This window comes from Camelus ferus, chromosome 33 (genome assembly GCF_009834535.1).
Source record: "Camelus ferus isolate YT-003-E chromosome 33, BCGSAC_Cfer_1.0, whole genome shotgun sequence".
In the NCBI taxonomy this organism is placed as follows: Eukaryota; Metazoa; Chordata; class Mammalia; order Artiodactyla; family Camelidae; genus Camelus; species Camelus ferus.
Genome location: NC_045728.1, coordinates 10174761 through 10193234, shown reverse-complemented (window position 1 = coordinate 10193234; position 18474 = coordinate 10174761). Strand labels below are relative to the sequence as shown.

The window sequence follows — 18474 nt, the reverse complement described above, 5'->3', positions numbered from 1 at the left end:
TCCAGGACCCTTAATAATCAAGAATTCCATCACCACCTACCAACACCTATCCGCACATCGACGCCATTTGCTCCTTTGTGGGTGATCCTAGGTCTCACAAGCACACGTGGACACCTTCAGACTTGATGATATCCATTGCCTGGGAACATCCACATTTTGGGAGGAACCGTGGGCAGAGTCACCTGTACTATTTAAATATACGTTCTGTTGAGCTTGGTTGTAGATGGAGTCTTAAAGTTAAATGCATATTTGATGCACTTTTACTGTATGTAATGTATTACATTGTTTTATGCTTTGGCAACGGTTTTTCTGATAGAACTCAGAATATGTAGATGTATAAAAATTATGTCCAGTTTTATGTTTAAGGAGATTAGAAGCAACTACACTACTCTCAAAAATCCTTTCTTTGAACATTTAGGTTAGTGGTACTACCAGTAATTCAGCCTGAAATGAGTGTGTACTAAATTTTTTTCCATTTTTTCCCCCTTTAGTTGGGTTGAATGAGCAGATGAAGGCTGTTCGAAAGAGGAATGAAACCTCTGTTATCGATCAGATTGGGGAAGACTTGCTGACCTGGGTAAAGAAATTTTCTATTTCATTTAAAAAATTTTGTAGACACTTGATCAGATTCAAGGTCAGTAACTAACCTTCCCAAGTGTGCAAACTCATCCATTTTTCAAAAGCTGATGTAAACATGAAAAGGATGTATTCTCTTGGTTAATGTCTTCTAACAAGTGCTCAATCAACTCTGTGCTCTTTTCTCATCAAATTAAAGATATTAGTTCTTCTTGTTTTAAAGATTGTAAAGTAAAATGGATCATAATAAAAATAATTTAACTGATGTACAACTTTAACTATTTTCTGTTGTCAGAATCTTAGAATTGTACCATGAATCATTAGACAGTTGTAGATCCGGAACTACCATCACAAAAGTGGAGAAGTGAAAAATTACTTAATCTTATTTACGACATGAGGAAGGAGTTCAGAGACCATAGTAGCTGTTTGTCAAATTGTGTTTATCTCTCTGGCCGACTCTTTGTTGTTATACACTCCGAAATATATTCTTCTGTGCCTGGCACTGCTCTGGGTGCTGGGGATACCAAGACACTTAAATCAGATACGGCTCCTGCCCAGTGGAGCTTATAATCAATGGGGGGAATAAGTCATGAGTTATTTCAAGTGTGATTAGCGCTACAGAAAGGGGAGAACACAGATTATTACGGGAATATATAGCAGGGAGACCTGAACATACAGAACATACAGAAAATCTTCTTAGAGGAAAGTGGGTTTGACCCAGACATTTGAAGAAAATACTGTAGTTAAGGCTGTGAATGAGTATGTGATGTAGTTCTCAAACTCTTAACCCTGGTTGAATGGGAACTGTTGAAATACGCCTCCAGAAATTTTCTTCAATATGTAGCCTGCTTGAAGGAATGCTACAAGGTTTGTTAATTTTACAGTGATAACTTTTTAAAAGATTGAATTCTAGAAAGTTGGCTAAAACAGTCTTTACTCCTTTCATTGGTGGTGAGACCATGACTCAATCTACTACTCCATTGGTAGGTCTATTCTAAGCCACTTGACGCGTGGAAGCAAGATTAGGGAATCACAATCCAGTCTCATCTTGCATTTACTGGACTTTCCAACTTTCCCCCTAGGCCCATGCTGGCATTATTGTTATTAAGGAAATTTAATTTTCTTGAAAAATTCAGCTTATTCTGTGGCTGCTCTGTGATACCGTGACTCATTTTGTTTCTTGATCTCTGAGTGGTGTTGTCTTAGCAGCACACTACTCAACCTGAAATAGAAGATTTGTAGTATGACATAGCATGGCATCAATTTTTGTGTCAAATTTGGAATGAAAAGCTGTAAGTCATATGGACTTAAGATGTCAATCTTTATTCTGAAGCAGTTTCATTTGCATCTCATATAAATAATGTGTAACACAAAGTGCCATGTGAGATCCATCCTTAACAAGATGCGGGGAGTGTAATTGGTCCTCTTATCACAGTCCTTTGGGCTGCATAACATCTACTACAGATAAAAATGCAGTAGAGAAACCTGTTACGAGGGGAAAAAAGTGGAGAGCGGGACAAAAAATTTATTTTAGAACATGTAAAAGGGATTGTATTCTTAACCACTGTGATGTGCCTGTGAAAAGCTGAGGAGTAGCAGAATGGACTAATCAGTCTGGTTAGTAACTGTTAGGTACAAAGGGTTAATTCAGGGCGAAGCGTTGGCCAGAAATACCAAAAGCAAAAATCGTAAGTAGGTGTTTAGATTTACTCTATTTTTAAAAGATAGTTTTGGAGGATATTTTCCCAGTATTGGTCCCTTGAGGTCACCTTAAGTATACTTAAGCTACTAGTAAAACCACTGTAAAACTGCTTGAGGCTGGGGCGTTATTTTCTTTTGTAACCCCAGCTGCTGGTGGTGTTTGTACAGTACTTTGCTTGACTAACATAATGAAAATGCTGCCAGTCCCCATCTCTAAATATGTTGAATGTCATGCTTATAATAGAATAAGAATACACATTGGAACAACCTATTAAAATATCACTTTGTGTGTGTCCTAGTTAAATAAAAAATACTCTTAGTTTATCTACAGATGCCCTACAAAAGGATTTTTTACAAAGTATCTTTGTGTCCAAACTTTTGGAAATATGACTTTAAATGGGAGATTGTTACGGGAAGCTTCTTTGCAAAACATAAAGCAATTATTACAAATATAAAGATGATTAAAAATCATTTATTCGACCTGTACTTACAAGATTATCTTTTATGAGTGAAACACTTGTTAGGTGTTTAATAAGAAATCTTAAAGTCATGGCATATACAAACTTAAATATTCAAATTAAAAAATATCAGTAAAAAACATAATTTTTAGCAAAAGAGGTTCATAGGCTCATGGATCTCCCCCAAGAAAAATTCAAGACATGGATCTCCACCTTTTGCACAGGTGAAGCAGCGGTGATTTAATTTTACTGTGACCCAGAAAAGTTATGACCTGCCCTGGATTTCATAGTAAGAAAGCAAGCTATTATCCCTAAGATCTTCTTCCTGGAGAAGTAAAACAGTAATTTTTGTGAAGATGTCAGATTCTAAGAAAATTAAATTTTAATCTCAGTCTTTAAGCATTTTGTGTCTCATATTCCCCAAGTGTCAGTCTTTCTGTCTGATTTAGAAATGGTATAGATCGAAAAGGTATTAAGTTGTGGTAGGCTACGAGCAAGAAAATATTGGACTATGATCAGAAACGGTCTGGATGTGTTAGAGTCAGACCCTTTTTAATGGGGAAACATTGATATTCCACATGTAATATGTAGATATCTGTTCTTAACATTTGAGAATACTTTTTGGAATATTGAAAGGATTATGGTTGTCTTTCATTTTGTCTGGCCTCATATAATCTCAGTATCCCATTCTCTATTGTGTTCTTTGCGTTCTTGGCACAGTTCAGTGGACCTGGGGAGGAAAAGTTAAAACATGCTGCTGCTACCTTTTGCAGTAACCAACCCTTTGCCCTGGAAATGATCAAGTCTCGTCAGAAAAAGGATTCTCGATTCCAGACTTTTGTGCAAGTGAGTTGAGTGAGTCGTGTAAAAGAAAAAAAAAGCAATTTTTAATCAATTAGAAAACAAATTGAGGAATTCTAAGTCTAAGTTTTGTACAAGGACTATATATGCACGTATCTATGTTAACGTTTTTAATGTTATTATCTCTTAAATTATTGGAGGGTATAGAGACAATCTTGGAATGGTGAATAATAAAGAATATATGGCAGGATTAAAATACTTGACATAGAAGTCCACATGACCATGGAGATATTGTCAGGAAGTGGCCTGTGTACACTATTAACATAATATTGTCAAAACATGAGGCTTGGCTTATATCAAGTTCGGGGAAGAGTATAAAAGCAGTCATGCTGACTCAGATATATATTGGTGTAGATCGAGGGTCAGTAAGCTACAGCCCCCTGGCCACATTCAGCTTCTTCCCTGTTTTTGTAAATAAAGTTTTGTTGAAACACAGTTTATTTTTAAATTATTGCTGTGTAACAAATTACCACAAATGTAGCAACTTAATTCAAATGTATTATGTTACAATTTTGTACTTTAGGAGCACAGATCCAGTGTACCTGGGTCCTCTCTTCTTTCTCTCACCAGGCTGACATCAGGGCATCAGCTGCAGCTGCAGTTCTCATCTGTGACTTGGGAGAACTCTGCTAAGCTCACTGGTTGTTAGCAGAATTCATTTCCTTGTAAAAGTGTAACCAAGATCCCTGTCTTCTTGCTATTGTTGGCTAGGAACTGCTCTTGGCTCCTGGAGGATGCCCAAATCTCTTTGCCAGGTGGCCCCTGTAGGCAGTTTACAAGATGGATGTGTCCTTTTCTTCCAGGCCAGTAGGAATGCGTCTCTCTGGCAGAGCTTTCTTTTAAAGACTCCTCTGATTAAGTCAGACTCACCCAGGACAATCTCCTTTTTGATTGTCTCAGAGTTAACGGATAGCAACCTAATCCTGAGTGATAGCCTATCATAATCATAAGGGGAGCGAGTTATACAGGATGTACACCAGGAGGTGGAAATCTTGGAGGACACCTTAGAACTCTTCACTGCACATAGCCAGGTTCGTTCATTTAAGTATTGTCTATGGCTGCTTTTGTGCTAAAGCAGCAGAGTGGAATAGTATAGCAGAGACTGATGACATGCAAAGCCTAAAATGTTCACTGTCTGGCACTTTACCGAAAAGTTTACAGACCCCTGTACAGGTGAGCTCGTGTTCTAGACTGGTGATCCACTGCCTACTTGGAATGGCAGATAGCAAATGAGCTGGCTGGCTTTTGATAGGAATGCCAATCGTTGGAAAATGTAACTAGATTTTCTTCATATGTGAAGACGAAATTTTTTTCATAAGAAAGGAATTCTTAGAGTTGATTATGGATGCTCTCGATCCTTGCTTAAACAGATAACACAGAAACCATTGGCTGAGTGATAAAGGCAACGTTATGTGATTAAAGAAGAAAGCAGAAGTGTAGTGTGGCAGTGGTGTTATCTTGGCAGGTTTTAAATCTTGACTTAATAACCAGAACTGTGATGCTGTAGACATTTATATAATGAATATATGTTACGTGTTGGGTAATTATAGTACTAATAAGAATCACACACTCACTTATTTCACTTTAATTTTAGGATGCTGAGAGTAATCCCCTGTGTCGTCGTCTGCAGCTGAAGGATATCATTCCCACCCAAATGCAGAGGCTCACTAAGTACCCTCTTCTGTTGGATAATATTGCCAAATACACAGGTACAGCACTGAAATTGAAAAGCTTAGGAACAGTAGCATCAAAAACACATATTCTGCTAAATAATATTTCACTCATCCTGGTGTCTTAAGGTTGGATTTCCAAATAGCGTAGCAACATTTTCTAACAAGATTCAGTCCAGTCTTCTTCAGGCTATTTGATTGATGTGCTCCATTGGCAACTCTAACACAGGGTTTAGCAAACTGTAGATCGTGGGTTACATCTGGCTCACTACCTGTTTTTGTGAATGAAGTTTTATGGGACCATAGTCATGCTCACTTGCTAACGTGTCGTCTCTGACTGCTTTTGCACTACAACAGCGGAGTTGAGCAGTTGTGGCAAAGACCATTTGGCCTGTAAAGTGTTTATTGTCTGGCCCTTTACAGAAAAGTTTACCAATCCTTCCTGTAGCGTATATCATATTGCTTTTAAGAAGGCTTATACTGTGTTGAAGAGATGTTTTGTACCTATATATGTACCTTCATTAAGCCCAGCCAGTGCGGGGGGAATGGTAGAGCTCATGTGGTAGAGTGCGTGCTTGGCATGCACAAGGTCCTGGGTTCAATCCCCAGCACCTCCTCTAAAAATAAATAATAAGTCTAGTTACCCTCCCCCCACAAAAAAGCCCAGCCGATGCATTATCATTCCTACTCTCCTCCTCTCCTCTTTTGAAACATGAAGTGACTCTGAGTTTCTCAATTGAGCTTTAGGCTCTTATACTTCATTTTCATTAATAGTTTTATGCAGTCTGACTGGGACATTGTGCTGTACACCAGAAATTAATACAATATAACTGACTATACTTCAATTAAAAAAAAGCAATAGTAATTCTATGCAATCAAACTCCTGTTTCTTACTTATGCCTAACAATTAGAAAATACTAATTCATATTACTTTTTATACTTTACCATATTTATTTTGTATAGTTGGACTATTGTTTGGAGGACTGTAATTTTGATGATTGTGATTTTGATATTCTTCACCGAAACATAACCTCAATATAATCTTAATATATTTTGGTGAATTTCATCATCTTTTAATGATACAAGGGTTGTAATCTATTTTCTTTCTTTAATCTCAAAAATAAAGAAACTTATTTTGGAATTATTTTAAATTGTTTTTATCATTCAAAACCATTGCTTAATTGTAGAGGAGGGTATAGCTCTGGTAGAGTACGTGCTTAGCATGCCCAAGGTCATGGGTTCAATCCCCAGTACCTCCATTAAATAAAATAAATAAACCTAATTACCCCCCGCAAAAAAAAACCTAAAAATGAAATAAATTCATTTTTAAAAGATATTACTTAATTAGTCCACTGGACATAATCACCTAGGATGTGCAGTTTGAAATTCTAGGGAGAAAGGGGTCCCGTTTATTTAGCTTACAACGTGAATGAGACCCACTCCCTGGGGTGTGTAACACAGTGGACCTGGTACTTGATATAAAGCATCACCCCTTGGATTTGGCTTCTTTTTAAAGATTAGTGTTTATGTTTAAAGTACTGTGATAAGAAGTCATATCTGTCCAAAGACTACCTGAATTGAGATTCTGCTATAGGTTTTAGCCTGGTGTCAAAAATTCAAGGCCTTAGTATGCTCATGTAACTTTTGAAATAAAGTGGTTTCTCATTTATATATATGTATATTTCTATTCTTTTCTGTTTTCCTCCATTTTACATTTTGGATTTCTTTGTCATATTTAGAATGGCCAATGGAAAGGGAAAAGGTGAAGAAAGCTGCAGATCACTGTCGTCAAATCTTAAATTATGTAAATCAGGCTGTTAAGGAGGCAGAAAATAAGCAGGTAAGAAGGGAAACACAAGAAGAAGATACAGGATGGCACAGTGAGAATAAGAATATTAAATTACTGTTACCTGGAATCTTTTAAGTAGTAACTGAAGCTATTCATTACAGAATTGAAGGGTGGGACATTTGTTAACTATTCACTTAGTAGGTTGGTCCAGATCGATTTATGATAGAACATCAGAGTTGTATTTGGGTTTTTTGAGCATCTCTAGCTACTTATTTCATTATAAGGCTGTAGAAAAACAGGAACTTTCAAATGTACTGTTTGGATTGTAAAATGATTAAAGCCCAGAAGGCAATTTAGCAATATATGCCTAAATTAAAAATGCACTTATTCATATGTCCATCCTTTGATTTAACAATTTTCTGCCTAGTGATTTACCCAAGAGAAATGAAGATATACCCATAGGCTTATATAGGGATGTTTCTAGCATAAACCAGATGTAGCATAGTCATAAACTAAACACCAGCAATAAAAAGGAATGAACTATTGATACGTACAACATGGATGAATCTCACAAACGTACTGAGTGAAAGAAATCAGACAAAAAAAAGTACATATATATAATTTTATTTATGTGAACTTTTAGGACAGGTTAAGCTAATTTATAGTGGAAAAAACTTAGAAAAGTGGTTGTCACTGGAGACGTGGGGACAGATACTAACTAGGAAGAAGCATGAGGCAGTTTTCTGAGGTGATGACCATATTTCGTATCTTGATAGGAGTTTGCACAGGTATATGCATTGGTAAAAACTCATGGAAAGGTACACTTAAGATGTGTGGATTTCACTGTGTGTAAATTTTACTTAGAAAGAAGCACTAAAAGGGGGGTGGGGTATAGCTCAAGTGGTAGAGCCCATGCTTAGCATGCATAAAGTCCTGGGTTCAATCCCCAGTGCCTCTATTAAAAAATAAATAAATAAACCTAATTACCTCCCCCCGCCAAACTAAAAAATAAAAATTAAATGATACAATATTAAGTAAATAAAGTATTTTAAAAGAAGAACTAAAATATTGAACTCTTGTTAATAATATGCATGCTAAAATGTTTAGCGATAAAGTATACTTATACCTGTAACTTACTTTGAAACACATTTAAAATGTATGCTGGATCAATGGACAGAGGGTGAATAGATGGATAGATACATGATAAAACAAATATTGCAAATGCTAATTGCGGAATGTAGGAATGTGGTGGTGAGTATATGGGTGTTTACACATTCAGACTTTTCTGTATATTTGGAAATCTTTAAAATCTTGGGGGAAAATGCATGTATCTTTTAATCTAACAATTCTTCCTCTAGAAATTTATCCTAGTATACATCTATGGACATATGATTATGTGTCCTTTTAAAAGCATGCAAAAGCATATGTTTAAGATCATTTTATTATAGTATTGTTGTAGGAGAAGGTTGAGTAACTTAACATGTCCATCAGTAAGGTGTAGTTAAATAAACTATAGTTCTTTCACAGAGTTGAATACCATGCAACCACAGAAAAAAATAAGACCACTCTCTCTCTGTGCGCTGATGTGGAACAATCTCCAAGATATATTGATGAGTGATACACACACACACACACACACACTCACAAATGTGTATATGAATATATTGTGTTACCTTTTGAGTGAGTAATACACGTGAGTATATTACGCTCCTATATCTTTTTTACTTAAAGGACATATATATATATATATATACACACCTGCACAGAGACACATGTATTCTTTTTGCTTAGAATTTTTCTCATGGACTACCTAAGACACGGGTGTTAGTGATTACTTGTTTAGAGAAAATTTCAAGTGGGAAGGCAAAGGACAGGGTTAGAGGGAGACTTAGTGTTTTTTGTGTACCTTCTGAATTCTGTACCATGTGTGTGTTTTCCATATTTAGAAAATAAATATAAGCTAGTTAGAGGCCAGTGAGTTTGAAAAGGAGATTGGAGAAGGACGGCTAAAGAGATAGGAGGAAAACTAGGAGAGTGTGACACCAGCAGAGCCAAGAGAGGGGGTTGTTTTAAGAAAGAGTGAGTCATCAGTTGTGTCTGATGCTGCAGAGGCCTCAGTAAAATGCAGGTGAAATGCCCATTTGGTTTAGGAAAAGGGAGGTCATCGATACTCAAAGCAGTAACCTTGGCTCCATCCTGTCTAATTTTCAGCGCTTAGAAGATTATCAGCGTCGCCTTGATACCTCCAGTCTGAAGTTGTCAGAGTACCCAAATGTTGAAGAGCTCAGGGTGAGAAATGGTCTAATCATAATTTAAAAAATAAAATTTACTAGCGATCTGGCAGATAATTAACACGCGTCATCTGAAGGAGTTCTTGTATCATAAATTGTCTATGTTTATGATTCTTTTCTTCCTTTTAAATGCCTTGGTGTGTGTAAAGATTGCTTTAGTCTTTCATTAGAGGAATATTTTGTGTGAAACTGTAACCTTTTGTGATGGGAATTTGCAGGAGACTAAGGAATATTACTTATTAAATTTAATTTTATTGCATTCTATTGTTTGAATAAGAGCAGGGCTATTTACTATGGGAACTTTCCAGATTTTTGAGTAAAGGAAGATAACTTGATTATTTTTCCATGAAGCTCTTCAAAAGCATAAAAGTTGAAACCATTACAGGAATGAGAGTAAAATATTTATTAATTGCCACTTCTAGTACATGGAGCTTTTGTATTAAGTAATTTCTCAGAATTTTAAGACTTTCTTGTATTGTTTCACTGTTTTTTGGCAGATTTTAGTGGCTGTTAAAATAGACTTTTATGTCACATATAACAGCTTATCAAAAAGCTTGCTAATATGCTTAGCCCTTTAACTTCCAGAAAATGAGGTTTTTCTAGAACTACTTGTGCTAAAAGATGATTCTCCTATTAAGTTATTAATATTTAGATCAAGCCTGAGTACTACCTGGACTTCTGTGAATGCTGTTCCTTAGAACTTTCTTTGGAATGAGAGCCTGGAACTCAGAGGCTTTGTGCATCATCCTCATCTAGTTATTTGTAGAAAAATTAAGGAAGTGGGTGAGAATCTAGTGACTGAATATTTGCAACTTTATTTTCACTAGCTGTTATCATCTGTTTAGAGTGAGATTTAGAAGACAGTACTCCTCAGTATTTTTCTGCTTTTTCCTTTTAGAAAATTTTATGCAGCTTACTTTAACTTGGTTTTTATTCCATTTTCAATTGTTGACAGATAACTATAATGACAGTGAATGTAAATGGTGTCTTTTGTATTAAGAACTTTGTGAAAGGAGACTGGAATATCATCTCACAAAGTACTTGGAAATTATTTGTGTGTAATTCTCTTTATTTTGGCAGAATTTGGATTTAACAAAAAGGAAGATGATTCATGAAGGGCCATTGGTTTGGAAGGTGAATAGAGATAAAACTATTGGTAGGTGTACTGTCTCAGTTTTGGGGAGAGTGGAGAAAGGAAAAGAACAGAAAAGTTTCCTTATGCCAAAGAGAAGACATAACCATTTCCATTTTTCAGTTACAGCAATTAGCAATGCTACTTTGTGTTATTTATGCATTTATAGATCTACTTATGTTATTTTGTTATATGTGAAGTGTATTAAATATTCATTTAGGGATGAAGCAGAAAATTTTTTTCAAGATTCAGTCGTATCTCCATCCTTGTATTATTCTAATGAGTCTCAGCTTCTTTAAACCACTGTATCTCAAACTGTCAAACTATCTGTGGTGAAGAATCATTGTTTTTAATTTCTTGTCAGTCACAGACTAACACTTTGGTGTAATACATAAAAAATGAATTATTAGAAAATGAAATTTAAAAAGACAATAAATAGCAAGTCAATCTTCTAAACTTACTAGATTTAACAGAAATCAGTTTTCTCTGTCAAACTGTTATAAAGTTTATAAAACATCTCAATTTCTGTACTAATTACCTTTCCTACATTTTTTTTTCTAGATCTTTACACACTGCTGCTGGAAGATATTCTTGTATTATTACAAAAGCAGGATGATAGACTGGTGTTAAGGTGTCATAGTAAAATTCTTGCATCTACAGCTGATAGTAAACACACATTTAGCCCCGTCATTAAGTTGAATACAGTGTTGGTTCGACAAGTGGCAACAGGCGAGTATGTCCGCGGAGTGACACTAACCTCCAGGCTCACCATCAGGTTGCATAAGATGCTCAGTGTTGCTGAAGGAGCACAGCTGGCATTGGATTCTGTTCCTCTCTTATTCTTGTACAGAGTAAATGAAATTTACTTGCTGCTTAGGTGAATGAAGAGTTTATACCCCAAAATTATTTAGGATGCCTAGATTCTCTGAATAACTTTCTCCATTTGAAAATTGTTTGCATATTTCTTTGATCTTTATTCCACGTTCAAATCACTGATAGACAGCAATGAAGATAGTGAATTGGAGGTAATCGTGTTGAAAAGGCTTTCATTATGGTGGTATGTTTTTTGATTTGGTGGGAAAAAATAAGTGGGTGTGGTTTAGCTTTTTTTAAAATCAGTTTAAGTTATAAAGTTACATATTCACTGTACTAACAGTGAGAGTCCTTTTAAAACTCATTAGTTCCATGGTAGTAAGATAAACTTATGACCTCTTTTCTCTAACACCCATTGAATATTACTAACCATTTAGCAAAAAGACAATTCAAAATAAATGCAAAAAGAGTCACAGTGTTCAGTTCTGTAATTTAGATATATAGACACCTTCTTGTTTTTAATAAACTGGGCATCAGTGCTAGCTTTTATAATCTTTGTTTTATTAAAGTATAATATACATAGTATAACATACAATAATTTGCACAAATTTTGAGTGATAATTTAATTTTTACAAAGTGAACATATGTTTACAAGGTGAACACATGTAACCTTTACCTAGATTAAAATACAGAATAATACCAGGACCCTAGAAATATCTTTCACAGCCTCTGTAGGTCATACTGTTAGAGTAATTTTTGTCTGCTTTTTTTTTTTTTCCAGATAACAAAGCTTTATTCGTCATCTCCATGTCTGACAATGGAGCCCAAATTTATGAACTGGTGGCACAGACAGTTTCTGAGAAGACTGTGTATGTACTAGATATAGCTGCCTTGCTCTAGTATTTTCTGTTATTCTGAATATCCCACAGTCTTAACTTTGCTTTCTTAATAGAACTTTGAAAACCAAAAACTGCGTGGAAACAAGTACTTCCTCTAAGCATTCTTTAAGAGATGTTCTAAGAATTTTTTCCTTTTTAGACGGATGTCTCTTATTTTGGTTCTGTTCTATTGAAAGTATCTTTTCTAAAGAAAAAAATTCTCAGAAGTGTCAAATGAAGTTTTTTTAATGGGTAGTATATCCATAATGTTGTTAGGTTTTTATTTAAGGTATAGAATTTTTATAACCTCTACTTAATAATATGTCACCAAAGTAAATATATTTTCAGGCAGAAGTAGAGTTTTTTGTTTGTTGGTTTGGTTTAATTTAGTTTCTGGGGTTTTTTGTTGTTGTTTTTTTTGTTTGTTTGTTTGTTTTCTTTTGCTTTCTGAGTATATTTAAAGGACATTTCTTTTTCCTTTTCCATTTGTATTTTGGTTTCTTTTCCCACTTCTTGCAGCTGGCAGGACCTAATCTGTCGGATGGCTGCATCAGTGAAGGAGCAATCCACAAAGCCAATTCCACTGCCACAGTCACCACCTTGCGAGTGAGTGTGCCTTTGCTTCAAAGTAGGACTGATTTTGGCCAGAAAAGAAACATAATTCTTAACATTTTGTTGCAATAATGTTTAGGCACCTCATGAAGCTGAAAGATTGTTTTCTTTCTTCTGTAGAGGAGACAACGATGAAGAAGAACCTCCAAAATTAAAAGGGGAACATCATGGCATTTCAGTCACTGGTCTGCAGAGTCCAGGTAAACTGATCTGTTAAATTTATCTGGAAGAATGTAGTCTATACTTACTAAAATGCAAAGAAACTTTTTTAACTCTTTGGGTTTATGCAGGTTCTGGTATCAGCTGTTCGTTTCCACAGACTTCACTTTTGAGCCTTTTGTGTGCCTTTAACACACTGCACAAACTGCCATATATTTCACTTCACAGACAATCTCTGTAGCTCATGTGGTTGTTTTCTTCGAGTATTGCCTGAACGCTTCACATTAAAAGTTGTATTTAAGATAATATTCTACTTTTTCTGTTCCATTGAACAGACAGAGATTTGGGATTAGAGTCCCCCTTAATATCGTCAAAACCTCAGTCTCATTCACTGGGTACCTCTGGGAAATCGGAGGTAGATGATCTCTTTGTGGCTGAGAGACAGTTTGCAAAGGAGCAGCATGCAGATGGGACTCTGAAGGAAGCCGGAGTAAATTACCAAATCACGATCCCAGGTCCACACTTGCCTGTCTCAGAAGAGCGGTGGGCATTGGATGCACTAAGGAATTGTAAGTTTTATTCCTAAGTAAATACTGATACTTAATAAGTACCAGAGTTGTATATAATGTACTATGCAGCCATTTAGGAAGAATCAAGAAAGTATAAACTATGACTTTTCTCTTCGGGAATTTTACAGTACAGTTGGGAAGATGGTAGAAAACCTCCCCCAACCTTCTTAAGTGAATAAACATAACAGATATGTTGAAACTGATCTGGTTGGGGTGACCAGAGAAGGGAGGCATCAGAAAATGTGATTATTGCTTTGAAGAGTGGGTACGATTCAGATAGGTATTTAGAAGAATAAACAGCAGTCACTCAGACAGTAATGGTAGGACCCAAAGCAGAAAACTCTGAGGGTGTTCGGAGAGCAGCGAGTGGGGCAGTTGGCCTGTGGTAGACCACACAAGTTAAAGGAGTCTTGGGAGATACGGTTAGAAAGATAGAAGATAAGTTGTTGAGTCCAGCTGCTGTGGACCTTGAACACCAGATTGAGTCCTCTGGACTTGAAGGCTCGCATGCCACAAGGTTTTGAGGGCTTATTCAAACTTCAGATAATTCTTCTGTTTTCCTTTGGAGGTTGCATTGTTCACCACTACCCATCCTTCATACACGCGCACACACACACACAAGAATCGGTGGTCCTTGCCACTCTGTTAGCCTCTCCCTCCCTCTCCAGCGTGTTTGGGAGCCCCTCTTACAATTGGGAGTGAATCACATCTCTTAGGTGTATTAGAGGTGGGGGAAAGGCTGAGGACAGTTGCTCTGGTTGTAGAGAACCATTTGAAGTTTTTAAGCTAGGGTGTGACTAACAGAAGAGGATTAATCTGGCTGAGAGCTGCAAAAGGATTTGAATGGAAAGAGGGTTGGAGTGATGCAGTTACTGTTAAGCTGTTGGAGTCATTTGAGCTTGAGGCTAAAAGGGTTTGGCTAGAATGGTGTTAGAGGAATAAAAATAAAGCGAGGAACCAACAAATCCTTTAAAAAATTGACTTCTTTTGATGTGAGGGCAAAGGAAAGGAAATATTTAGAGATAATTTCAGTATTCTTGTCAGAAATAAAATTTAGAAAGGACCACCACTGCCCACTGCTACACTTTCTTTTTTCCTTCTTTTTTTCCCCCATAGATTATGGGCTCAATTTTAAAAATATATTGAGACTAAGATAATGAATGGCAAGCCATTTAAGAGGAAAGATGAGCAGGAAGCTGGAGTTTTACGACTGGAACTTTGGAGAGAGATTAGGGAGAGAGATGGATTTCAGTGTGAAGGCCATAAGAATTCATAGCATCTCTCAGGAAGTGAACATAGAGCAGGACAGAGGGTCAAAGACCCAAACCTGTGTGGAGACTGTTTACCTACAGAGACAGAAGACAGACAGATACGAAGCCAGAGTTGAACATAGGGAATTGGTCAAGTTCTTTAAAACCTAATTTATTCTAATTTCTCCTGAATTAACAGTGATAATGATTTTTGATGGTTTGACTAACATTGTCCCAGTAATTCTCTCATAGTGTGAGTGACTTCACAGCGTACACTTGCCCGTTTAAAATTAAATTGGTTCTGTTTCCAGCAACCTAAGGAAGCTGTGGTACTAGAGAGATCATTTTTTAAAACTAATAAATATTTCTTATCCTTTGAAATTATGCATGCTACCAAACATTGGAATTAAATTTACAAGGCAATTTTGTTCTCTTCTTCACCGTTTAAGGAGATTCTTTGGGTTATTATAGATGCTAAAGTAAATGTTCTGTATGTCTAATAGAGTTAGAAAAATAATGCCTATGTGTATAGTGTCTGCTTCTGGAAAAAGCAGAACTTTCGGGTTCTTTTGTTTGGTTTAACACAGCTTTTCAACATCGTTTTAAGAAGTACCTTTGGGGTGTTACTGCAGTTGCATGGAGGAACGAATAGAGGCAGGAATGGTACTGGTTATTCAGCCGTTCTAAACAGGAGAATGATGTATAGGAGAATAAGAGGAGATGCCTATTAAGAATTCTTAGATGTGTTTTTCAAGTCTAGTTTAATGTTAAATCTTCTTTAGATGGTGCTTTATTTCATTTTTCAAAACAAACAAAATGATTCTATGAAACTAATGTTTTTACTGTATGTGACTATGCTATTAAAAAGGTACTTACTTTAGGGGAGAATTGATAATTCCACCAATTTAATTGTCCATCTAATGTTATAGTTGTGAATGTGTGTGTGTTTTTTTCCCCTTTCCTAAAACTTTTAGTGGGTTTGTTGAAGCAACTGCTGGTACAACAGCTGGGTTTGACTGAGAAGAGCGCTCAGGAAGAAGACTGGCCGCGTTTCCCAAGATGCAGGACTGCGTCCCTGGGGGCGCAGGCAGACAGTGGAACCCAGAACTCTGACAATATTAAGGCCTATCCCCCTGGTGAAGGACGGATGCCCTTTAGAACTGGAACTGGTGACATTTCCACTTGTTACAGTCCACGGACTTCAACTGAATCTTCTGCTCCACGGGATTCAGTGGTACTGGCATTCCAAGATAGCCAGGCAAGTAACATTTTAGTAATGGACCACATGATTATGACCCCAGAGATGCCTCCTGCAGAGCCAGAAGGGGGTCTTGATGAGAGTGGAGAGCACTTTTTTGATGCCCGTGAAGCACATAGTGATGATAATCCATCAGAAGGTGATGGAGCAGTTAAAAAGGAAGAGAAGGATGTTAATTTGCGCATCTCAGGCAAGTTCCTTTCACATTTAAACTTTGATTTCAATCGTTGTTATCTGTCCTGTGTGCTGAAATGAATGTCGTTCAGGTATCCAAGCATTATCTCATGTGTGTGTGTGTGTGTGTGTGTGTGTGTGTGTGTGTGTGTGTCTGTGTGTGTGTGTCTGTGTGTAAGTATCCTTTCCTGCAGTAAATAAATACTGAAACCACTCTATACTAGACCTCATCCTAGGTGCTGGGAGATATAACATTGAATAAAAAAACAAAAAATCCACTATTCTCATAAAGCTTAAGCACTGCTGGGGAAAAGAGTAACAGTAAATAAGTGAACAAATAAATAGATGACCGATAGTAAGAAAAAGGAGGAAAAATAAGTCAGACTAAGGGGCAGAGAGTACCGGGGGCAGGCAGAGTGGCCATGGAAGAAGGTCTCTTGTGAGGTAGTGCTGGAGCAGGGACCCAGGGGAAGTGAAGTCGAAGAAGCTGCGTGCATGTCTGGAAGTGGAGCGTGCCAGCAGAGACTAGCACACAGGCTGCCAGGCAGGAGCAAGCATTCTGTGGTGAGGGTGATTGCAGGGTGAGGGTGAAGGATTGCAGGGAGCAGATGCGGCAAGGTAGGTATTTGGCAGGAAAAGTGATGGCAGTTTCCTGTAGGTTCTTTGGAGTTTCCAGCTCTTTAAACTGTTAACAAATACGGCATTATTCAGAAATTACCAGGAAAGTTTGCTAAGTTTAGCTTTGATCGGAAGTGAGAAACCTCTGATGTACTTAAAACTGAACTTGGGAATTTGAGAATTAGTGGTCTTTCCCCCTCTGTAGTAGCTTTTAAAGTTGTCAGCACATCACCCCGGATGTCCTGTTGGCAGTGCTAATCTCATCACAGTGTTCTGTCTCTGTCTGTAGGAAACTATTTGATCCTTGATGGCTACGAAGCAGTGCAGGAGAGCTCCACAGATGAGGATGTCGCTTCCTTGCTTCCCCCACAGCCCGTGACAGGCATCCCCTCCATGGACCCTACCCACCAGCAGCAACATTCTCCCCAGAACGCTCATTCTGATGGGGCAGTTTCACCGTTCACCCCAGAATTCCTGGCCCAGCAGCGCTGGGGAGTGATGGACGATTCCTGTTTTGAGATCCAGAGTCCCTCCTCTTGTGCAGATGCACAAAGCCAGATCATGGACTACATTCGTAAGATAGAGGCTGACCTTGAACACTTAAAGGTACCTCAGACTGTAACATCCCTGGGCTGTGGATATAACATCCTTAGGCCTTAACAGAGAGGACGTATAGAATGACTGAAATGCTGATGTCAGTAACCTTGTTCAGGGTCTAAATTTGTATGTTTTCTTTGACCATAGTCCGTGCATAGACCTGGATGAAAAGCTGAGATCAGCATTGTTTAACTAGTTACAAATCACAAGAACAGAGAAAGTTGTAGCTCTGTAAACTGCATGTTTGTGTAGGTTTCTGAGCTTAAGAACCTAAATATATTTGGGATGCTTGGCTGGCCTCTGTGAGAAAATGGAACAGCGAGCTGGGATAGGTGGGGTTTGTGTAGTTATGAATCTAGTGCGGGAAATGCTTTGACTTGCCATGACCTTGCAAGTACCTGTGAATTGTTAGGTGATGATGGTAGTTTCCCAGTTGCTGCGACAGATAGAAGTTGGCTCCAGTGGCTCCTGTAACCTAAAAACCTGCCTGTGAAGGGGAGTTTTGTAAACTCCATAAACTCCATTGATGCTGTCACTGTATAAGCCAACCTTGCAAAACTGACTTTTGTGTAATTTCAGAGAAAAGAACTTTGCGAGTTTGCCATCAGTAGGCACGGCCGCCAGAGCTTAAATGTTTTGTCATGACATCATTTAGTGGAGGCTTTAGAGACAGAGATGAACGTGTTCTTAACCTCGTAGCTAATAGCCCTTTGGTGAAGACTGGTCTCCTTAAGTGTTTCTTTTAACATCACGTGATAGGTTTTCCTTTCTTCACATGATTCTATGTAGGGACATGCTGTGGCTGATGAGGTGAGATAGCTACAAGGGCACTGGGGGCAGGTCGGCTTCAGTTTAGTCCATGGCACATGTGGGGCCATTTTCAGGGAGGCTCCTGGGGGTGGGAGAGTCACCTTTCCCAGTTGCCCCTTCCTCTATTTCCTTTTACATGGAAAAACGTTAAGTTATTCACTGAAGGGAGAAACAGGTAAAAGGAATGAAATTTACTTTTTTCTCCTACTACAAAATTTTTAATGATGTTAATGTTGAAATTGGAAGCATGTACCTGTA

At 37.5% G+C, this 18474-nt stretch overlaps 1 protein-coding gene across 3 annotated transcripts in view; it reads left to right on the top strand.

Moving 5' to 3' along the window:
• The window catches only part of ARHGEF12 (Rho guanine nucleotide exchange factor 12), a 125080-nt gene that overhangs the window by 101824 nt on the left and 4782 nt on the right, over window positions 1-18474 (top strand). For all 3 annotated transcript variants that reach the window (XM_014551117.2, XM_014551118.2, XM_014551119.2), the window contains 13 exons: window positions 492-577; window positions 3456-3581; window positions 5191-5305; window positions 7006-7106; window positions 9267-9344; window positions 10427-10502; window positions 11040-11207; window positions 12073-12160; window positions 12689-12775; window positions 12902-12981; window positions 13276-13509; window positions 15734-16207; window positions 17099-17415. In XM_014551117.2, coding sequence (XP_014406603.1) covers window positions 492-577; window positions 3456-3581; window positions 5191-5305; window positions 7006-7106; window positions 9267-9344; window positions 10427-10502; window positions 11040-11207; window positions 12073-12160; window positions 12689-12775; window positions 12902-12981; window positions 13276-13509; window positions 15734-16207; window positions 17099-17415 — 2030 coding nt within the window. The remainder of the gene's footprint in view (window positions 1-491; window positions 578-3455; window positions 3582-5190; window positions 5306-7005; window positions 7107-9266; window positions 9345-10426; window positions 10503-11039; window positions 11208-12072; window positions 12161-12688; window positions 12776-12901; window positions 12982-13275; window positions 13510-15733; window positions 16208-17098; window positions 17416-18474) is intronic.